General features: G+C 43.0%; 2 protein-coding genes across 4 annotated transcripts; one reads left to right on the forward strand and one right to left on the reverse strand.

The window, feature by feature from the left end:
* Positions 1–68: 68 nt before the first annotated feature.
* Positions 69–4,684, reverse strand: afg2b (AAA ATPase AFG2B). Its single transcript, XM_088296404.1, has 10 exons — positions 3,812–4,684; positions 3,514–3,699; positions 3,153–3,437; positions 2,888–3,073; positions 2,370–2,528; positions 1,450–1,659; positions 1,150–1,377; positions 847–981; positions 359–484; positions 69–255 (listed from the first exon to the last, which is right to left on the reverse strand). Exons 1-10 carry the CDS (start codon positions 4,406–4,408, stop codon positions 112–114), a joined length of 2,256 nt encoding a protein of 751 aa, XP_088152530.1. The 5' UTR covers positions 4,409–4,684; the 3' UTR covers positions 69–111.
* Positions 4,685–5,351: 667 nt separating this feature from the next.
* On the forward strand, positions 5,352–22,633 carry nnt2 (nicotinamide nucleotide transhydrogenase 2). Of its 3 annotated transcripts, XM_088296301.1 has the most exons (23): positions 5,402–5,533; positions 6,963–7,093; positions 7,171–7,336; positions 9,069–9,298; positions 9,666–9,865; positions 10,760–10,847; positions 10,946–11,034; positions 11,943–12,130; positions 12,263–12,396; positions 12,667–12,858; positions 13,325–13,475; positions 14,182–14,343; positions 14,440–14,550; positions 14,629–14,774; positions 15,148–15,343; positions 17,062–17,295; positions 18,258–18,418; positions 19,439–19,618; positions 19,758–19,917; positions 20,907–20,988; positions 21,073–21,191; positions 21,465–21,580; positions 22,152–22,633. In XM_088296301.1, exons 3-23 carry the CDS (start codon positions 7,207–7,209, stop codon positions 22,296–22,298), a joined length of 3,216 nt encoding a protein of 1,071 aa, XP_088152427.1. In that variant the 5' UTR covers positions 5,402–5,533; positions 6,963–7,093; positions 7,171–7,206; the 3' UTR covers positions 22,299–22,633. The 3 variants fall into 3 exon arrangements, with proteins under 3 accessions (XP_088152426.1, XP_088152428.1, XP_088152427.1); XM_088296300.1 differs by lacking the exon at positions 6,963–7,093 and having other exon boundaries at positions 5,352–5,533; XM_088296302.1 differs by lacking the exon at positions 6,963–7,093 and having other exon boundaries at positions 5,397–5,530; positions 7,169–7,336.
* The last annotated feature ends 77 nt before the right edge of the window (positions 22,634–22,710 follow it).

The raw sequence follows: 22,710 nt of genomic DNA on the forward strand, positions 1-22,710 counted from the left end.
GACAGCGCCCCCTTGCGACCCAAAGGGAGAACTCATTTTGAGAGGTGGGAAAAATAAGACAACAAAACTCAGATTTTGGTTGTTTTATTTAAAAGAAACGTTCGTGGAACTTTACATTTTTTTACGGGATGTTATTTGGTACGTTTGGATTTGTTGGGCTGTGAGGGATGGCCTGGTTTTCTCAAGAGACTGCAGGAAGTGCGTTTGTTTGATGCTAGACGCGTCCATGTTTTCTTCTAACGCCAGCAGAGCAGCCTGCAACACAAAAACAAGTGTTCTGATTCTTGCCACTTTCGAGACAATCAGAAAATCTGACATTTCTAGCTTAATCGGAAGCTTGAGAAGTGCTCTCTGTTACCTCTTTACAAAGATTTTCCAGGTCAGCTCCAGAGTAAAGCTCAGTCCCGGAAGCCAGCTTCTCCAAACACACATCTGGTGCCACAGGCATGGACTTTGTGCACACCTTCAGGATGGCGAGACGAGCCTAAACACAAGACAGCTCACACATTTATCAATCCACAAACTAAAATTCTGTGGGGAAAGCCAAAATTCCCCACCCCCCAAAAAAAAGATAGTTCAGGTTGATGAAATTATTAATGTCCCTTCTTTGATTTTTAATCAAACCCTTTGGGGTAAAATGAAGCTTAATCTGAACAAATCCAGATCTTAGGTTGCAGTTGATTGGAGATTTATAATTACAGTAACATCTATGCTAATTTCCATTAGCCTATCTATGGCGTTTCCCTTTTTTTTTTTTTTTCTTTTAGTATTGATGTCATTTTTTACAAACGTATGTGTATGTAAACGTCAATGAAGCGTCCCTTTAAGTGGAGACAACTCACTAACCTGCTGGTCTGGTGGTGGCACATAGAGAATGCGGTCCAGTCTACCAGGCCTCAGAAGCGCACTGTCCAAACAGTCGGGTCTGTTTGTGGCTGCTACCACCATCACGTCTTTGTTGCACACTTCCTGGTTGTCCATCTGTCAAAGTGCATTTTTTATGTTGAAATAGGATCAGATTTAACAAGATTACTGTTGAGAAATTTTTATGAAGTGTAATTAAGGCAAACGTTACACACTCATTGGAGTATTTGTGCATTGACGTGTGCCTTTAAGAGGCGTGTCCTCATGTTTGACATAATGTCCAACCTGTTCTGCAGTCTGAGTCTCCTCTGCTCCTTCTGCCTGGAGGATCTTCTGCCTCCCCCTCCTTTCTAGTGTCTTCAGGCCGACGCCGTCCATCTCGTTGAGGAGCACGGACAAGAGTCGAGTCTGAACGCTGTTAGGTGCCTGACCTCTGCACCGGGAGCCAATCACAGAGTCGATCTCATCCAGGAAAAGGATGCAGGGAGCGCAGGCCCGCGCTTGACGAAACAGCTGTGCAACAGAGGTGAGTTTACTGATGAAACCCCCCCAAAAAAGAGGACACGAATAAATCAAACAAAGCACCTGTGACAAAGCCTTCTCCGAGTCTCCTACGTAGGGCGAATAGAGGTCAGCGCCACTGACGGACAGGAAGGTACAATTTGAGGCCGAGGCTGCCGCTCGGACCAGCGTGGTCTTGGCACAACCCGGAGGCCCGTAGAGAAGAATGCCGCGGGGGCGACATAGACCCAGGCGGGAGAAGGCTTCGGGGTACATCATTGGCCACTCGATACTCTTCAAACATATACGCACACACAATCATACGTAGGCACTCAATGAATGGAAAGAAAAAAAATTCGGTGAACACCTGTCCTCCATTATCAACTTTTCATTCTTATTGTGCTCAGACCAAAACAATATACGTATCTCGTGGCATCTTGGTGCCAAGAAACTACATTGAAGTGAGCTTCATTCAGACAAAAATAATGCTTTGCCGCCTTTCCATAGCATGATGCTACAGCAAGGTCCACAATTCTCTAATTCATTTCTATGAATTAGAGAATTATGGACAATCTGCCCATTTTCTATACCACTTGTCCTCTTTGGGGTCACGAGCATGATGAGAACACTAAAACTCGACACAGGAAGGACGGATGAGCAGTTTATTTTTTAGAATTATTTCTTTTAGTCTAGTGAGAGGCGTAAGCTAGTGATGGGTAAATGAAGCTTGAAATCGGCTTCATGAACCAGTTGTAGTATTTTTGGACTCCTCTAGATGGCACTCTCCGTTCAACATTGGGCTGAAAGCCTTTATTAAAACCAACAGTGCCATCTAGAGGACTCAGAGAATGCTGGTGTGAATGATCCTCAAATGACCTCGAAATTTTCGAGGGAAATGCGTGCGATAAGACGCCACACCTGTTGACGCAAAGCCACATTGCAGCTCTCAAAACCTTCACGTTCTATTGGAAGTGCCTGAGGAGCGCGCACAGTTACGAGTTCACCTGTCTCAATTTCAGCTTGATGTCATCAAGACCTCCAATCTGCTCCCAGGCCACCGGAGCAACGTCCATCTGGCCCAGGCTGCTCCGCAGGCAGGACGGCCGCACCAACTTTAGAGCCTCAAGGAAATGTTTCAGGACAACTGTCTGTTCCCCTGAACCCTGCGTGAAAAGATGATGAGGCAACTCAACATTTAACTTCACTTTCATGACATAAATTATTTTTTTTTAAATTATTTTTATATCGCCCTCATAAAACCAACTTATATATTGATATGAAGGCAAATAGAAGATAGTGGTGCATCCAATAAATTAAAATAGAAGCGGGGAACGAGCTCTGCCAAAATAGTGAAATTATGTAAATAATTGACACGCCCCTCAAAGGGCATTGTAATTGTGTATGGATGCCAAAAGATGGCGGGAAACCACAAAAATGGAGAGGACCAACTCCATACATCTAGCATGTACACAATAACGCAGTCATGTTACATAAACAACAACAATCAATTTTATGGGCTCACCTTTGCGTTTTCCCGCATAGCGTGCAGAGCGGCCTCCCTGCAGAGTGCGCTGAGGTCTGACCCGACATAACCTGTGGTCTTCTGTGCCAGCGCCGTCATATCCACGCTGGGACACACCGGCATCTTCTCACACAGAACAGACAAGATAGCTGCTCTCTGGCGCAAGGTAGGAGGCCCAATGATAACCTGAAGATAATGCAAATACACTTGTGACAACACACACATTCATTCAAATATCAAAATTATTACTTTTTTTTTTTTTTACTTCTCTGTCAAATCTTCCAGGCCTGCGCATAGCCGGGTCTAAGCTGTCCGGACGATTGGTGGCACCGATGACGAGGAAACGATCCGATCGGTCCACCCCGTCCATCAGCGTGAGGAGCTGAGCCACCAGGCGGTTCTCCGGCGCAGATGAGTTGCTTCTTCTCGGGAAAAGAGAGTCCAACTCATCCAAGAAGAGTACGCACGGACCCTCCTCTGCTGCAGCGCGAGCCTGCGCGAATACGCCTCGCAACATCTCCTCGCTCTCGCCCGGCCGGGAACGCACAACCTGGAATGTTTCATTTCATAGGTAGGTAACTAGACAGATGTGAATTGTGGATGGATGGAGTTTAAAAGAACTTCACCTCCGGCCCTCGGACCACCACAAGGCTGGCTCCCACTTCTCCAACCACTTTCCGAACCAGTTGTGTCTTTCCGACACCTGGAGGCCCCACGAGCAGCACACCTCTGGGACACGACACCCCAAGAGAACCCAGGGTGCCTGGATAGCAAAGCGGCAGCTGGAGCATCTCTCTTAGCGATGCGCTCACCTAGAGTGCATTGTAGAAAAAAAGCAATTTTAGTTTGTGTATGAATTACACGATTGTGTTTTTTTTTTACGTTCGGCGCCTTGGCTGTGAACAAACATGCATACACACTGACCTCCTCCAGGCCCCCCAAAGGCATACTGGCCTGCCCCTGCAGATGGCGCTTGAAATGTCTGACAGTTTGAATGTCAGCAATCTCCACACTAGTTTTGGAAGTGACAAGACCAGCTGCGTTCGACTCAGGATTCATGTTTTTGATGACAACATATCGAATGTCCGTATCGAAGTCCTCCAGGTTTATGACATGCTCCCTATGCACCAAGGCACCTCTCAGCAAGTCTTTCACAAGCTCATGAACAAAACGAGATGTGTTGTTTCTCTTGAATTCAACACTTTGGACGACCACGCTTATCTTGATTCCTTTCAGTTTGGGACACGGGACGAATGTGACTTGCTCGGGATCCAGAGTGATGCGTGAGGGGGGATGCCTGACGAGATATGGGGAGCAGCACTTCATGTCCATCTGCAGGAAGCCCTCAGCTAGGTCAGGCCTGGGCCACGCGCTGCACAGGCAGCTTCCCCCGGGAAAGGACACCAGCACCGGGCAGCCCACACTCAAGCCAAGCGCTGTCATCAAACCTGGACCCAGCCTGCATCTCTGCGAGCCCCGATCGGATGGTTCGACTGACAAAAGCTTCAGAGACGTCATCATTGGGTAAATATTTCTTTCAGTCCCGTTTTACGGTCCAGAGATAAAAATCCATGACGCTCAAACTAACGCAACTCCAGCGTTAGCTATGCTTTTAGCTAGCAACCACGAATTAAGTCACCCGATTAAATTTGAAGCAACAACCATTCCGCGTCATACTAATAAACTCATATATATCATTTCCGTATCGCATTTATGGAAGAAGTTCAAGTGGCGAGGTGGTGAATAAGTACTGTTTAGTGTTTACAGTGTCCATGTGGCGTGAACGTAAATTGGCCAACTAAAACGCTTTCCTGTCTCCGACTTCCGTTTTGCGACTAAGACAATAAAACTGCAGAAGCACTGAAAACTTTTTTTTTTTAAAATACGACGAGTGTCCTAATTGACAATGCATCCATTACTACGTTTATTTGCATTAATAGTGTGACGTACGAGTTTAGGGGCCTTCCTTGATAAAAAAAATGGATTGTAGATTATTTTTAATGTATATTAAAGTATTTTTGCATCATGGTTTGTGATATAATCTATGTCTTAAAGTATTAAAATAGTCAAAGAAACAATGAATATATTTGGTGGGGCTATTTAATTCAATTCAAGATTACTGCATAGGTATACAGAATCATTTCAATCAGATTTTATTTTTATTTAAACCCGTGACGTGTCATGGTTGGCCTGGAGATTGTTACTTTGGCGCCCTCACGTGTACTGAAAGGGAAATGCGTGAAAAGTGACAGTATGGACTTTATTAAATATGCACAAACCCTTGCTTAGATTTAAGAGGTGTGTGTGTGGTGTATACAATGAAAGTGTCTTCTAGTCTTCGTCTGGGTTTTGGCTGACGCTAAACCCTTAATTCGATTTTCCGGCAGTATTTAAGTGGCGTCGGCTACGCGCTTAGTTAGCTCTTCTGCTCCGAGGGTGGTCATGAGCACGAGTCACGTGGTATGCTATTTATCCATAAATAGTAGAGGAGGCGCGACGCGACCCAGACAGCGGAAGGTCGTTTACGAAGTTGTGCGTGGACGTTGCAGGAGGCAGGTGCTTGGGTCGAATGTGGACAGTTGCACGACTGAAGCTGCTTCTGAGACTAAAGTTGAACTATTGACCCAGGCGGAATTCCTAAAAAAGGCAAGTTTGGAAATAACACAGTGAAGACCTTCTTCAGTTTGAGGGTGAATCAATGCAACACAATGAAAGCTGATTATGTCATTCAGTGGTTTAACCTTCTGGACCTAAAGTATGTTTGTGTACAACTCACTTCCTTTAAGAAAATTATGTGTGAATGCAAATGCTTTTTAACTCCCCAAGGGTGTGAATTTTTGTCTGACTTTCCAATGAAAATGTTCAGCACTTTAAATATATCCAATGCAGTGTACTGTTTACTGCAAATTGTACCTTTTTGGCACTGTCAATAATTGAATTAGGGATGGAGTAAATGAAGATGCCATTTTCATTTAAGACGTGCTCTGCTAATTATGAAAAATTACATTTTAATTTAGCAGATGCAGTCATTTCAGCACCTCAGGCCCCCAAAGATGTGGTTGTTCCTCGTCAAATCTGGCTTTTTGTACATTCTCACCTTAATTGAAACACTTTTCCTCTTGCACACTCCAGGGAATTGCATTTGAAGTTTTGATCCCATTACAAAAAAGTCACAATATACCAATCGAGCGTCGCCACACATAAGCGACTTCCGGAAAGTTATCAAATATATGTTGAGAAAATAAACCAAAAAATGAATTTTTGGAGCTGATCAAAGAGGCGCTGTGAGTCTGCTATTGCAGCAATTTAACCGTGATTTTTACTGGCAAAGAATATCGGCGGCATCTGGCTTTTTTTTTTTTTTTACCTATAACTGAAAAAAAAAAACTATTCTCCTTCACTCGCACTATTGCTACAACTACTGTACATTCCTTTGAATTGTTTTTATTTGCTTCTATGCTAGTTTTCAAAATATGAGCACATAGATGTTAAAGTCACTCGCCTGGTGTGAGCACTGCTGATGTATAGTCGCAGTTTTCTATGTTGAAAGAAATGAGTTGTTTACTGCATGTACAGAACGATTTTGTGCTGTGAATGCACATAAAGGTAAATAAATAGATTGTTAAAATAGTGTCTTTTAACACGGCAACAACTTTGCGAATTAAAACAGAACCGACCCAAGAGAAAAATAATCAAGATTTATTTAGTGCATTTTCTGAACTATAGAGCGCCCCCTACTGGTGAAAGAAAACTCCACAGAAAAGCCGCTCTGTTGTATTAGCCGCACGGTTCAAAATCAAGGAAAAAAGTAGCGGCTAATAGTACGGAAAATACGGTAATCTCTATTTAAATCATTCAAACATGCCTCCTTTTTCACTCTTTATAGGTCACTCTGTTATCTCAGAATCGACTCTCCGCAAACATTGCATGTTTGTGTTGGAACCACTTTGTCCTCGGATGCCCCCATTTAATCCTCAAATCATTTGACGTCTCTGCCTGACTTTCTCCACTTCCTGCCCGCACACCGGCCGCAGCGCACTTGACACACTTTCCATCTGTGCCGTCATAATTCCAGATCTCGCGAACGAGCCACAGTGTGTGTGAGAGATCAGGCCTGCGACGTGTTTGTGTGTGCGCACGCGTGTCCCGTCGAGCTGAAATGTCATTCTGCTACATCGGCTAGGTCTTTTGGAACGCGCACTCAAGGTGTGTGTCGGGTGCATCGAGGCCCGTTTGGATGACTTCAAATTGGCGTTCACTTAAATCTTAACTCTGCTTGCCAGACCCAGAAGGAGTCTCCGGGCGGACGCTCCGTGGCCATGTCGACCCTCCTGCACTGCGTCTCCAGCTCGTCTCGCACTTTGCTCCAGCGAGGGGTCCGACAGAAGATACCAACCAGGAGAAATTTTAGGACTTTGCCTGCGTTATGGGACCAAAAGGCCAACAAAGGTAGGATAAATTCAGCTTTGGTCAAATTATATAAGCTTTATAAAATAAAAGCAAGAAGTCTATCATGCTACTTTATCGAAAAGTAAAAGAAAACTCGTCTAATGGAAACTTTGCTGCCATGCTTTCTGCACTGCTAACATTAGAAATCCCTTTATTGTCATTGTACTCAAGTGTGCAACGAGATTAGGTGAGAGGTCAGATAAAGGTGACCTGAACAAACTTTGCTCTCTGGACAATTCTCACCAAAAAATAAATTGAGGAGCTATCTGATTTGGGCGCTCTCAAAGTGTAACTAAATGTCGAAGTGGAGTTGTGAAAGTTTTCCATAGCAACTTTCCCAAGTTGTTATGCGCCGCTCGCTATCTGTGTCGGACTGCAGCAGGCCTGAGCCGCGCTGGCCGCGAGCCAATCACCTGCTAAACGTGTCGCCATGGCAGCGAGGTCACGGCGCCATTTATGGAGAGAAATGTTAACCTGATACTTGGTCTCTGCCATTCACGCGCGTCTGTACTCTCGTGCTTGGAGGAACAAAAGAGACTACAGGATATTGTCGATCAAAATTGATTCTCATACTTAACACCAAGTGCCACCTAAACAAAAATATAAAAGTCAGCATTTTTAAAAAAAACTTTTTGTGTTGCATATTAGATATCATTAAGCCTTATAGCCATGCAGTTATTTATTTATTTTTGTTATTTTGGCATTATCAGATTTTGTTTTTCCAAATGGAGACTTTTTGCTCAGTAGGTTTAAATAATGATTGGGGTCGACGAATTAATAAGCACGGAAAAATGAGTCTGTAACTTTTAAACAAGTGTCACATTTGGAAGAAAAGAAAACGGTGACAAGTTGCGGTTGGGCATCGAAATTCTAGAACAATGTTGTCTAAAGTTCAACTAAGCTTTGTCATCGGCCGGCCACATATTATAATAATAAAATGAAATGCGGCCTGTATCAAAAGGGTCAAATGAAAAAAATGTGAACATGTTGTGATTGTGAGCTTTGTGAAAGGAAAAATTAAAGTGTTGCAAAAGTTGAAGGTTTCAAGATATCCAACATTTTATTTGAAATCATTTTTTGAATGTGAAACACCAAAAGTTTAATGAAAAAATTCACACTTTTATGTACTGTAAAATTTTACATGGCAATTAAAAGAATGCCACCAAATCTGAGTATTTCTCGACCGCGCAGTATTTAAACATTTTTTAATGTTTTTAAAAAAGGTTAAATGGAAATGTTTCACACTTATAAGACATATGCAGATAAATTTGAATGTTACAAGATGAACTTTTTTATTTGTTTAATTGAGATTTTAAATGTTGAAAGGAATGAATCATGCATTATTTTGTATTTTAAAGAATAAGATATCACACTAATATTAAAATCATTGTTACTCTGTTATCCATAAATTCAAGATGAGATTTAAATTTTTTTTAAACATCTTAGCAAAGGCCTGCAGCATATTGCATTCTTTAAGCGGGTCTTGAATATAAGTAAGAGGGTACTTATCTCTCCCACGCAATCCTTTTACAGTTTTGTGGATGCGTGACCCTCATTATAAAAATTGTTGACATCTCCTCCGCTCTGTAAAATGCTAGTTTTAATCTGCAGCATGACACCTGAGACAATCTGTGTAATGGCAGGAAAAAAAAATGCTCTTAAAATCGCAACCTGCATTTTTGTCTAAGAACTTGAAATAAAAAAAAAAAAAAATCTCTGTTTTGTTTTCCAGGTGTTCTCTACAAGGAGCTGGTGGTCGGCGTTCCCAAGGAGACCTTCCAGAATGAGCGGCGTGTGGCGCTGTCTCCTGCCGGCGTGCAGGCGCTGGTCAAGCAAGGCTTCAACGTGAAGGTGGAGAGCGGCGCCGGTGAGGACTCCAAGTTCTCTGACCAGCAGTACAAAGATGCCGGCGCCAGCATCACTGACGTCAAAGGGGCCCTCGGGTCAGACCTGGTCCTCAAGGTTTGTACAGCGCTGACAGTCGACTACTTGCGTCCATCGCTATATACTGTTCGGTAGTGATGGGGAAATGAAGCTTCAAATTTGCTTCATGAAACAGCTGCTGTATTTTTGAGTCCTCTAGATGGCACTGTTGCTTTAAAAAATGGCAATTCGTTGTCAGCCCACTATTGAATAGAGTGCGCCATCGACAGGAGTCCAAAAATACGACAACTGGTTCATGAAGCTTCATTTCCTCATCACTACTGTTTGGGTCATAATGCAGTGCGCCATCGACAGGAGTCCAAAAATACGACAACTGGTTCATGAAGCTTCATTTCCTCATCACTACTGTTTGGGTCATAATGCAAGCGCGTATGTTCCGCTGTAGGTTCGAGCACCCAGTGTGAGCGAGGCGGACCTTCTGAAGCCAATGTCCACCCTGGTGAGCTTCGTCTATCCAGCTCAGAATCCGGAGCTGCTGAAGAAGTTGTCCGAGAGGAAGAGCACAGTGTTGGCCATGGATCAAGTGCCAAGAGTCACCATCGCACAAGGCTATGATGCACTCAGCTCCATGGCCAACATTGCAGGGTGAGGGACAAGAGAAATCCAATTGATATTGTTTGCCACATCTGCACAATGCAATTTGGTCCGATAGAAATTCTTTTACAAAGATGATAATTGCGTTTAGGCAGAGTGGATGAGAATGGTTGCTTGTCTAATTGTGCCATGTGATTGCATGGCCACACATCCGGGGTGTACCACACCTCTCATCCAAAGTTAGCTGAGAAAAGATCCACTTCCCTGCATTAAATGACATTTTTAGATCTACCGTTGTGGAATGGCCACAGAAAATAAAGGCCGTTACTGCCACCTAGCGGCTACTATGTTCCTCTTAATTCTAATTTCAGTGGCCCCCTCTTTGACAAGCCCTGCCACAAATAGTCAAAACTTGCAGTTGACGCCCCCCAAAATGTTGAAAATTGCTCATGGATACCTCCAGGTGGTGACAAAGCGCTACTTTGCATTTTGTCATAGTTGCTTGGTGTCAAGACGCCACAAGGGGGTGGCAAAGCACTATTTTTATCAACTGAAGCTTCAACATAAGACCTTGGCACCAAGATGAAGCAAAGCCCTACTTTTGTCTGAGCTCTTTAACTCACTTCACCATAGTTCTTTGGCTCCATGAAGCTACAAGATGGTGGTAAAGCATTACTTTTGTAGAAATGAAGTTCATCTACTCACTTCAAGCTAGTTCCTTGGCACAAAAAAGCCTGAAGATGGCTCCAAGACATTACTTTTGTTAAATTCAAGCTCCTCGACTCATTTCAATATAATTCATTGACAAAGCATTAATTGTGTCGAAATGAAATTTCTCAACTCAACAACAAAACATATTTGATCCAGCTCTTATATTGGATCACTGTACAGATTTAAAATTTGTTGTTCACGAACCATCGGTGACCTGAGTGTCTCGGGTTGCAGGTACAAAGCTGTAGTTCTGGCTGCCAACCACTTTGGTAGATTCTTCACCGGTCAGATCACAGCAGCAGGAAAAGTACCACCAGCGAAGGTAAATTCAACATTCACGTGTTGATATTAAAGATTTTTTTTTTTCGGTGTGTGTGTTTTCTTATTCCAGCTCTCAAAGCTAAAATGCGCTGTCTTCAGGTCCTGGTAATTGGAGGCGGCGTAGCTGGCTTAGCAGCTGCAGGGGCGGCCAAATCAATGGGAGCCATCGTGCGAGGATTTGACACAAGGTAGACATTCTTTGTCAACATTAATAAACAATGTTTCATTTAAGGTGCCCGCTTGAGTAATTGCGCACTGCTCTCGCCCTCACAGTGCATACGGGAATGACCCCCACGTACTCGCGTCACATTTTTACATTGCATTAAGACAAAACACCTTTGTGCTCAAATAAAAGTAACAAACTAGGGAAGATTCTTTTCCTGCCACAAATATCTATTCAATCATATGTTTTATGATTTTATTTTTTTTGTAAAATACCTAGATCGCGTAACTTGTTATGATGTCACGTTTTGCACGAGTGTGATACTGGTTTGCTAGTCACATTGCAAGTGTGCAATTAATTAGTATGCAATTAAACCGCACTATTAAACTAAGGTGCTGCACGGTGCCAAAGTCGTTTGATTAGTACGCTGAATTGGATCTCAAATAAACTGAATTAAAGCTGTTTGAACATTAATTTGATACCGTTATGCCTTGTAGGACAGGTTTGGCATTCTAGTAAAATTGAATAAATGCTCAAATGGCTTTCCCATAATACTGTTTGGTAGTGATGGGAAAATGAAGCTTCAAATTTGCTTCATGAACCAGCTGTTGTATTTTTGAGTCCTCTAGATGGCACTGTTGCTTTAAATTGGCTGCCAGGATGGCCGAGTGGTCTAAGGCGCCGCGTTCAGGACACAGTCTCCCCAGGAGGCCTGGGTTCGAATCTCGAATTTCCCCATTGTGGGACTAATAAAGGGCAAATGATTAATTATTATTATTAATAAAGGCTTTAAAAAATGGCAATTGATTGTGCTTTCAGCCCAATGTAGAAAAACAGAGAGCGCCATCTAGAGGAGACCAAAAAGACTACAACTGGTTCATGAAGCAGATTTGAAGCTTTATTCACCCATCACTACTGTTTGGTGTCTATTAGACCAGCCGCTCTGGAACAGTTCAAATCATTTGGGGCGGAGCCTTTAGAAGTGGACATCAAAGAGTCTGGAGACGGGGTTGGCGGTTACGCCAAAGAAATGTCAAAGGAGTTCATTGAAGCTGAGATGGCGCTGTTCGCCAAACAGTGCAAAGAAGTCGACATTGTCATCAGCACCGCCCTGATTCCAGGTCAGCCACTCGGACCTTGGAACTGCATTTTTTTTCCCCCCATCCGTCCTGGCTGAATTTTCCACAAAGTGGTTCATAGTTTGGTCTGCAGTCAGGCTTTTCATTGTCTCATGATTTCCGTCTTGTGTTCAGGAAAGCGGGCTCCCATTCTAATTAAGAAGGAATTTGTGGAGTCCATGAAGGACGGTTCCGTGGTGGTGGATCTGGCTGCCGAGGCGGGGGGTAACATTGAGACCACCAGGCCTGGAGAGCTGCACATTCACAAGGTGGATTTTATTTAATTTTTTTTTTGTTGTCTACACCAGGTTGATTGTTAAATGTTCAATACCAGTGGTCGGAAGTAACAAAGTTCAGATTCTTTGTTTGATTCTTTAAATTTTTGGAATTAAAGTGGCATTGTGTACTTGTACAGGTAAAGGAGTTGAATGAATACTTCAACTTTTACCAGTCTTTTTTTTTTTTCAACTCAAGTGTCTGTACTTGTACGTGATTTTGCCTCCCCAACTAATTGCCCCGATTTTGTTTTCTCAAACAAGAACGTGACCCACATTGGCTACACCGACCTGCCCAGCCGCATGGCCACCCAAGCCAGCACCCTCTACTCCAACAACGTGTTGAAGCTTCTGAAGGCCATCAGCCCCGACAAGGAGTACTTCCACTATGAACCCAAAGAGGATTTTGACTACGGAACAATGGACCACGTCATCCGCGGGACGCTTGTAATGAAGGTGGGTTGGATTTGTAATCTATAGCTCCGCTGGCACTCACTGTCTCCTCTTGACTATTAGACCCTCTCATGCGAGGGTCGTTTGCCAAGTGAGTATAAAACCCCACACCCACCTTTGAATAGCCCACCAGCAAGAATGTTATTTTGTACGCCGCATAATTGACCTTTCCAGTCATCTTTAGCTCTGACATATTGTTTATTGAAGGCAAAGCATGCAACCTCAATGTTACATATCAATTTCTCCCTCATTAAACTAAGCACTGCTCAGAGACAATTTGTTTTTTCAAAACCTCTGTTAAGTAGTTCTTGATTGCCGTTTGCTAACCTTTAAGTTTTTGTTTGGCGTGCCCCCACCCTTCTGGCGAGGTCGACCACAATGCTAGATGTTTCTCATGCAAACTTTTCTTGTTCTAATTCTGTTCTAATGTCTGTTCTCACACAATTGCAAATTTTTGGTGCATCAACAGGATGGACAGAATATGTTCCCGGCGCCCCTCCCAAAGACTGTCCCACCACCACCGGTGAAGCCGAAATCGGTGGCAGAGTTGGAGGCTGAGAAAGTGTCAGCAATTTCTCCCTTCAAACGAACAATGACTAATGCCGGCGTCTACACTTCAGGTTAGGCGAGGACACGCAAAACATGGCATGACATGGCTTTTTATTTAATTTAATTATTTTTACTGTTATAGTGAGGATAAGCAGCAAAATGAATCAATTATTGGATGATTTTTTTCATTTTTTTGGTAGGGGGTAATTTTTTGTACCATTATAACAAGTAGCAGTAAGACAGTTATTCTACTAGTTTTTCTTACTCGTGTGCACAAGCCCATGGCCCTTAAAATGGATATTGAATAAATGCTCCAACGGCTTTCCATAGATGGCAGCCATTTTGTCTTGATGGCTTCAAGATGATCGACAACACAAACACAAACAACTAAATTGTTGCTTTCTGTTAATTAATAATGCCCTTCCCTTGCTCCAATACTTCTGAAACATTACAGTGAAGCGTTGGTAAATTAGTCCTTTCTCACAATGTGTTCGGGAACCTGAACCATTTTGTTGTGCTTTGGCGACATCTGGTGGTGTCTTGGTGCCAGGCAACCACGTTAAACTGAAGGGCTAGCGCTTCATTTCGTCAATTAGACAAAAAGTTCTTCACCGCCATCTTGTGGCATTTCTAAGCAATTCCAAACTTTTTCAAAGCTTTAATTTTTGCTATTTGCCGCAGAAGTTGGTCCTTTTGCCTGAAAATAGCAACGTTTCACTGTGCTCATGTTTTAAAATGAAGTCAACACCTAAAGTTGTTCTTTATTGACCTCTGCAGGTTTGTCCACCTGTCTGGCTCTGGGGCTCATCTCTCCCAACGCAGCGTTCACGCAAATGGTGACGACCTTCGGCCTGGCCGGGATCGTGGGGTACCACACTGTGTGGGGCGTGACCCCCGCGCTTCACTCGCCTTTAATGTCCGTGACAAACGCCATCTCAGGTCACAATTTGAGCCGCGGCACTTAATATGACAGAATTGTTGAATCGTTTGGATGTTGGGTGATTTTCGGCTCTTAGTTTTTGTGCTTTTCAACAGGTCTGACAGCAGTTGGAGGTCTGGTTCTGATGGGAGGGGGTCTTACACCGTCCTCGCTTGCTGAGAGTCTCGCCCTTGCAGCTGCCTTTATTTCCTCCATCAACATTGCTGGTCTTTCCTTATTTATATTTGAACAAGATTTTTTTTCTCAATCCATTAAATAAATAAGCTCCTTTGTTATATCTTCAGGTGGTTTCCTGATCACCCAGAGGATGTTGGACATGTTCAAGCGCCCCACTGATCCACCGGAGTATAACTACCTGTACATGTTACCCGGGGCTGCGTTTGTTGGTGGATACGGTGCATCTGTGGCAGCTGGTTACAGCATTGAACAGGTGAATGCGCATTCATTCATGACTAGTACGGCCTCGTGATGGGAAAATGAAGCTTCAAATTTGCTTCATCAAGCAGCTGCTGTATTTTTTGAGTCCTCTAGATGGCACTGTTGGTTTAAAAAAAATGGCAATTCATTATGTTTTCAGCCCAATGTTGAACCGAGAGTGCCATCTAGAGGAGTCCAAAAATACTACAAACGCTTCATGAAGCAGATCACTACAATAGGTTCTAATTTGTGCTTTTGAAACGTTTTTATTTAACTTGTAGTAGCCACATTCTCACTTTTTTCCACGCTTTGGAACTGTTTAACATTCCCTCCACCTTGAATGACACATTCACGTTCTCTCCTGTTTGTTTGTTTGTGTTCCTCAGATGATGTACTTGGGCTCGGGCTTGTGTTGTGTTGGTGCGCTGGCAGGCCTTTCGGCTCAGGGCACCAGTCGCCTTGGAAACGCGCTGGGCATGATGGGAGTTGCCGGTGGCATCGCCGCTACGCTCGGTGCACTCAAACCTTCACCTGAGCTGCTGTCTCAGATGTCATTGGCCATGGCCACCGGAGGGACTTTGGGTAGGTGGCTTCCGACTTCTTAGAGAACACATCCTGTTGAGTGTGTGCTTCAAACTGTTTACAACTACTTTTGTATTATTTTTTTTTCCCCCCCAACGGCAAGGCCTGATTTTTATTTGCGAAAAGTTACCAGATGTTTTAATGCCTAAAGTAATGATTGTGCACGATAAGGGACAGAAATATGCACAACAGGATTACTAAAAGCTCTGCATGGTCATGCTTCAGTGCCTTTGTAATAGTTCACACACGCATGAGTTAAATGTTCCCTCCAAATTGAAATTCACACAACTAGCAGACCAACTAACTCAAATTATATCAATACCTGCAGTAGTGACTGGGGAAATGAAGCTTCAAATTTGCTTCATGAACCAGCTGCTGTTTTTTTGGAGTCCTCTAGATGGCACTGTTGCTTTAAATAAGGGGTTTAAAAAAATGGCAATATTGAACAGGAGTCCAAGAATACTACAACTGGTTCATGAAGCACATTTGAAGCTTCATTTACCCTTCACTAACCTGCAGCATAACCTGAGCTGGGCACTTGACCCTTTTTTGCTGGTCAGTCCCACCTGCCCCAAAAATGGCCGTCCGGCCGAGCCAACTCCGAGCATGCCTGATGATACCTCACAACACACGAATGCCCTATTTTGAAACTTCTATTGAGCCAACCAAACAAAAGTCACAAATGGTATGAATACTGAAATAATGATGACATCGTCACAATTTACAAACAAAGTGACTTTTCCGCATAGTCGAATGAAATGTCTTCCCATTCCCATCGCGAGTCGGCAGGGTTGTACTTTCAGAGCAGGTTAAAAGTTGAGTTTCAACTTTGTATCTGTCTGGTCCAGTCTGGAGACCGCCAATATTCCACCAGAACAGCCATCAAACTCTTTCATCCCCACGGCTGTATGTTGTCATGGTCATTTCAAACATGCAGATGATAAATGATGTTCAGCACAACCCCTCTTGGCTTGGATTGTTCGGTTTTTTTTGCTTTTTTTTGGGGGGGGGGTGTAGGACAGGCGACGGAAGTTTTTGATTGTTGTTTTGCCCTTTGAAGATCAGGATCAATTGCTAACAGTTCAGAAACAGAAAACAGGTGACTGCTGTTTTTCCTTCTGCCGTCAAACTTGGCCGACGCGCATGAAAAGGTTTGTGTTAACCGCTCAACATTGGAGCTGAACAATTAATCAAATTCAAATCAATATTGCAATGCACTTTTCAAAGTGCAAATCAAAACGGCTTCATTTCGGTCAGTCCACATTATTTATGGGAAAATGAAGCTTCAGATTTGCTCCATGAACCAGTTGTTGTATTTTTGAGTCTTCTAGATGATAAAGGGTTTTAAAAAAATGGCAATTGAGTGTGCTTTCAGCCCAATGTAGAACAGAGAGCGCCATCTACAGGAGTCCAAAAATACGACAACTGCTTCATGAAGCAGATTTGAAGCTTCATTTAGCCATCACTAAAGTTCAGTGCTTAAGAAGTGCAGTCCACGTGTTTTATGAGTGTAAACCTAACACATAAACTCAAAGCATTTTTGTATAGTAATAAGATTTTATTTATTGCTATACAGATTCTTTTTTTCCTTTTTGTTTGTTTGTTTGTTTCATTTATTTATTTATTTATTAAGGAGGGAAAAAAAACATTCAACTAGAAGATGAGCAATGAGATTATTTTTTCACTCGGTTTCCTGAAATTTCTCCTCCGACGTTCAGGTTTGACCATTGCCAAACGGATCGAAATCTCCGACTTGCCTCAGTTGGTGGCGGCGTTCCACAGCCTGGTGGGCTTGGCGGCGGTTCTCACCTGCGTGGCGGAGTACATGATCGAGTTCCCTCACCTCGATGCTCACCCGGCCGCTGGCGTGCTCAAGACGGTGGCCTATTTGGGGACGTACATCGGAGGCGTCACCTTCAGTGGCTCGCTGGTCGCCTACGGCAAGCTGCAAGGTACTCGGCCTGACTTTTGCGTTTGGAGACTGCAAGCGCATGTTTTGAAGGACTTTGGTTACATGTCGGATTACTGTTTAGGATTTTTGACGTACAATAATGGTAAACATTTCAACGTTGTCTGTCTGGATTTTAACATTGTGGCGGCAGTCACTTTGATTTATTATTATGGGAGTGATTTTAACCCATACATACGATTTCATTTTCAAAGTATATGTTCCAGGTGAATTTTGACTCCTGAATAACATCTTAATATTTGTTGATATGAAATCAGGAAGAACCGATCTTTTCCAAATGTATTAATAACATTTATTGCGTTATTAAATGGGTGATTTAAACTTGATCATTTCTTTCACAGAAAAGGAAAAGTCTTCTTTTTTTTTTTTTTTTTTTTTTACACCACTCAGAAGTATCATATCCATGTTCAGTATGCCGGTTTCTGCTGGAATGTGCGCAAATGTGGCAGGATCACAGACAGTTCTTGGCACTGATCAAGATCTTTATTGACCACATTCTGCTAAAACTAACATTCATTTTAGAAGTTACGGAACAGCCTCTGTGGACACAAACTTTGTAGCATCTGTTCAAAAGAATGACAGTTAAATATTTTCATTTCAGGCCAGTTTTGGAAATGTCTGCCAATTTCAAGGTGAAAGAATGACACTTTTTTTCATTTTTTTTTATTTTAATTGCTGACAAATGTCAAAACCAGACAACTTTGATCCAAACGATATGTAAGGGTTTACGAAAGGAACACATGGAAAGCCTTCTGGTCTGATTTCTGGAATTATCTAGTTGATTAGCCTGTCTGAGTGTTTGTAGACACTGCAGACAAGTGCGTGTGTGTGTGTGTGTGTGTGTGTGTCATGTTGTTGGCTTTCTCTCTGTTTGGCTTAAGGGAAGGAAATGAGACGTTTCTTCCCAATTAAATGTGTGTGCCTGTGTTTTTTTTTTTTTCAAAGGCATCTTGAACTCTGCGCCTCTCCTGTTGCCCGGACGTCACATGTTGAATGCCGGTCTTATGGCGGCGTCAATGGGGGGCATGGTGCCCTTCATGCTTAGTTCCAGTTACGGCACTGGAATGGGATGTCTGTTAGGAGTATCCGGGCTGTCCACTGTTATGGTAAGATTCCGCTAGAAAGGTCGAACTGCCAGAAAATGGTCATTAAAAAGTACAGATTTCCATGGAATTGGTGTCATGCTCGTTAATACATAATGGTGTGATTTGTGACATCGCAATTCTGATATCAGCTCTTTGTCTTAATCTATTGAAATACTTGTAAACAGGCAGGAACTGCTCCTTTTTTCTCTCCATTATTTTGTGCCGTGCCAGGAAGAGTAAAAATTCATCCATGTCCATCACACTCACCCCGCAAAAAAAATAATTTATTCTTGTTCATTCATGTCACAAGATGGCCACAAAGCAACACCTTTTGACAAATTAAGCTTCTTGGCAACAAGATGACGGCAAAGCACTCCTGTTGTCCAAATGAAGCTCCTCAACTTACTTCAATGTAGTCCCATGGCAACAAGATGGTGGCAAAGTGGCGCTATACTGCCATCTTGTGGCATCATCGTGTCAAAGAATTTTGTTGAAGCCAGATGAGGAGTTTCTTTTCGAAGTTGTGCTATACCTCCATCTTGACGTCAAGGAACTATGTTGACGGGAAGTAGTGCTATGCTTTCACACACAACTATTGTGTTGAGGAGCTTCATTTAGACAAAAGTAGTGCTTCTGCGACATGCTGTGGCATCTATAAACAATTTTAAACCTTTATTGCGGTGCCGTCAATTCCTCACTGCTTTCATAAAGCAATATTTTCGTTGCTTTGGGCTGAGCATAAAAGACACAATTAAATTAAATTTAAATAATTTTGAAGACGCTCCCAATAGTAATCAAACAAATACAATAAAGTCACAATTTTTTATGAGGTAGAAATTTAGAATTTCCAAAGATTTCAGTGTCCGATAAAATGTAGTGTATTGTGAATGCTATACTACTCGATCGAATGAACCTCGCCACCTCATTTTTATATTGAATAATTTTTTTTAGTATTTACACAACAGTTGTATTTTGGGAAGTATGCATCAACAAGTCGCGTTGTTATTCGCATAATAAGTTGTTTGTGCTTAATCGCGGTAGGGCGTCACCCTGACAGCAGCCATTGGCGGTGCAGACATGCCCGTGGTCATCACTGTGTTGAACAGCTACTCGGGCTGGGCGCTCTGCGCCGAAGGCTTCCTACTCGACAACAATCTCATGACCATCGTTGGCGCTTTGATCGGCTCCTCTGGCGCCATCCTCTCTTACATCATGTGTGTGGTGAGTACGCATGTTGAACAGAGAGCGCCCTCTGGAGGAGTCCAAAAATACTACAAGTGGTTCATGAAGCCGATTTGAAGCTTCATTTACCCATCACTACTTGCCACCGCTGTTGATTACGTTTACCGCGTCTCCCAAGGCGATGAACCGCTCGCTGCCCAACGTGATCCTGGGTGGCTACGGCACCACCTCCACAGCGGGTGGCAAACCCATGGAGATTGTTGGCACCCACACGGAGGTCAACGTGGACCAGACCATCGACATCATCAAGGAAGCCAACAGCATCATCATCACGCCAGGTACGAGACGCTTAGAAACGTGCACGGCCAATGTTTACTAGTCGGCACTTTTGTTTTTGATGCTTGCATTCAATTTCATTTTGGTCAACAGACAATTGGAATCAAAGATGACTTTATATGTTCCTAAATATATTTTGGACGCTTTGAAAAATAATGTCAAATGACCAGTGATTATCCTTCTTTCTTCTAATATCAAGTGGTCCATTATGCGTCAGCAAAAACTCAGTGACGACCCAACTCGACTCAATCCATTTACATTTTGACCGGTTATCCTCCCTTGGACTATTTTGAGATCTTCTCAGCATCCTCATCTTGGAGATACTTAGTCAAATACGAGGTTCCGCCGAGGCCGCGCAACATCTATTCTCCTTTCCTCCTGCATCGACCACAAAGAATAACTTGGGATACACATGGCTATCATTTGCGGTGGGTTTTTTTTAAACAACCAAACCAGGGACAGATGTGCGGTCCATCATACGGGTTTGATTACGAGGAAGAGTGTAAAGTAAAAGTGACGCTCAAAATACTGACAACGTCTAGGTCAGCAAATAAATGGCATTGAGGAAAATGAAGGCTCGAATTTGAAGGTGGTCATTTTTGGCCCGTGTTGAGATTACTAGTACTACTCCAAACTAGTGATAGGAAAATGAAGCTTCAAATTTGCTTCACGAACCAGCTGATATATTTTTGAGTCATCTAGATGCCACTGTTGGTTTCAATAAAGGGTTTAAAAAAACAGCAATTCGTTGTGCCCAATGTTAAACAGAGAGTGCCATCTAGAGGAGTCCAAAAATACTACAACTGGTTCATGAAGCAGATTTGAAGCTTCATTTAGCCATCACTACTACAAACACATTTTAAAAAAAATGATCAAAATAAAACAGTGATACTTGTGAATGAAACACATCCCATGATAGAATACAATTAGTCAAGATAGTTCTACTCGGGCTACTCTTCTACCTTCATGCGTGCCTTTTGTGTGTGCATAGGTTGGGGTTTGTGTGCAGCAAAAGCGCAATATCCGATTGCAGACATGGTGAAGATGCTGAAGGAACAAGGCAAGAGTGTCAGGTAACGCCCAACACATCGACTTAAACGTTCTCTTGGAATTGATCAATGAAATGATACATTGTGAATAAAAATAAAATTCTTCAGGTTTGGTATCCATCCAGTGGCTGGGCGTATGCCAGGCCAGCTGAACGTGCTCTTGGCGGAGGCCGGTGTGCCGTATGATGTCGTCTTGGAGATGGATGAGATCAATGAAGACTTTCCAGGTAAGCTTTGTCCAGGAATACAACAAAGGGGGGAGGCGGTTTGTCACTTCAGCCACGAGGTGTTGAGTAAAATGACCAGAAATGAACGATCACGTCATACGCTTTGATCAACCCGCTGTTGTTTTGACGCGCACTAATCAGGCGCACCCTCTGAAACACATGCTTGTGTTTATGACGGTGCTTCGTTGTGCTGGGGAAGTCATCATTAGTCCTTCTCAAAGCAACTTTTGTTTTTGTCTGGTGTGATCACGTGTAAATGTCTGCGGCCCTCAGAGACGGACCTGACGCTGGTCATTGGTGCCAACGACACTGTGAATTCTGCTGCTCAAGAGGATCCAAACTCTATAATTGCTGGCATGCCGGTCCTGGAGGTGTGGAAGTCCAAGCAGGTTAGTTCACACAGAGAATCCCCAAAAGTAGCGGTAATTAAAATGAGTGAACGAGCTGTTAATTGGCTTTGCCGGAAACTAAATGTATAATCATGGAAATGACATGTTCTGTGATGAGAAAAACCATAAACAGGTTAACGAATAGCATGTTTGTCTTGGTGTTGTAACCCTTCAAGCAATGGATATTAGAACACAACCGGTGGGTCAACACATGTAGAAGTAAATATACACATGCATATATTCTTTATCATCAGTGAACAAGGACAAAAATGAATGCAGCTTGTCGAGGGGCTGAGATTGGCTCCATGTACAGAATATGCATATGATGGCTGTATACTGCCCCCTGGTGGCCAAGGCGCATAGACTAGAAGGAGGAGCACAATGTCCATTGAACTGAAACGAATTTGTTACCATCCTGTCGTTACACTTTGCCCAGTATTATATTCATGTCAGTGGGGAATGATTGTTTTAGTGACACGTGTGGCCGTAGAACAAATAAACACGCATTTCTGAAGGCAGCAGCGCATTCATTTTGACTCAAGTCAGGCAACTTTTTCCACCGCTTCCCTAGGTGATCGTGATGAAGCGGACCTTGGGTGTGGGCTACGCCGCAGTGGATAATCCCATTTTCTACAAGGCCAACACGTCCATGTTGCTGGGAGATGCCAAGAAGACATGTGACAGCCTTCAAGCAAAGATTAGGGAGGCCTTCTACTAGATAGCCCCCCCCCCCACCACCAGCAGCAGCTGACTGACTACATGTAGTCTCTTGGTACAAAATACGCATTTGGTTTCCATCCTTAACTTTTAGGATACATCAGTCTGTATCACGTGAAATGGATGACCGAAGATGTACAATAGTAGATGAGATTTCATGAACGGAGTAAAAGTCAAGCCCTGGGTAACGGTTTGTAAATAAAGATACATTATTTAAATGTACTCGAAGACTCCCAATTATGCTGCTTTTTAAACCAATTCTTTTCAGGGAACTGTACAATCCTATCATCCTGCTTATAATGTTTTGACTTAAAAGAAGTAAAAGACACATTTTGACATTGTTTTTTTTTGCACGCTGAAATACGCTTTGAGCTGACTTGGCTGTTTTAGAGTGCCTCGTTGTCACGTGCCCC

Source organism: Idiotropiscis lumnitzeri, chromosome 5 (genome assembly GCF_059441095.1).
Source record: "Idiotropiscis lumnitzeri isolate Australia: NSW breed Sydney's pygmy pipehorse chromosome 5, RoL_Ilum_1.0, whole genome shotgun sequence".
Taxonomy (NCBI): Eukaryota; Metazoa; Chordata; class Actinopteri; order Syngnathiformes; family Syngnathidae; genus Idiotropiscis; species Idiotropiscis lumnitzeri.

What these genes read in the sequence shown, in the direction of transcription:
- afg2b (XM_088296404.1), bottom strand. Translation starts at nt 4,408, where the DNA reads ATGATGACGTCTCTGAAGCTTTTGTCAGTCGAACCATCCGATCGGGGC. An exon ending in CTTTGGGGGGCCTGGAGGAG is followed by an intron (nt 3,700 to 3,811) that starts GTCAGTGTGTAT and finishes AATGCACTCTAG; the next exon opens with GTGAGCGCATCGCTAAGAGA. An exon ending in TGGAAAATCTTTGTAAAGAG is followed by an intron (nt 256 to 358) that starts GTAACAGAGAGC and finishes TTTGTGTTGCAG; the next exon opens with GCTGCTCTGCTGGCGTTAGA.
- nnt2 (XM_088296300.1), top strand. Translation starts at nt 7,207, where the DNA reads ATGTCGACCCTCCTGCACTGCGTCTCCAGCTCGTCTCGCACTTTGCTC. An exon ending in TTCCTCCATCAACATTGCTG is followed by an intron (nt 14,551 to 14,628) that starts GTCTTTCCTTAT and finishes TTATATCTTCAG; the next exon opens with GTGGTTTCCTGATCACCCAG. An exon ending in CGCCTACGGCAAGCTGCAAG is followed by an intron (nt 17,296 to 18,257) that starts GTACTCGGCCTG and finishes TTTTTTTCAAAG; the next exon opens with GCATCTTGAACTCTGCGCCT.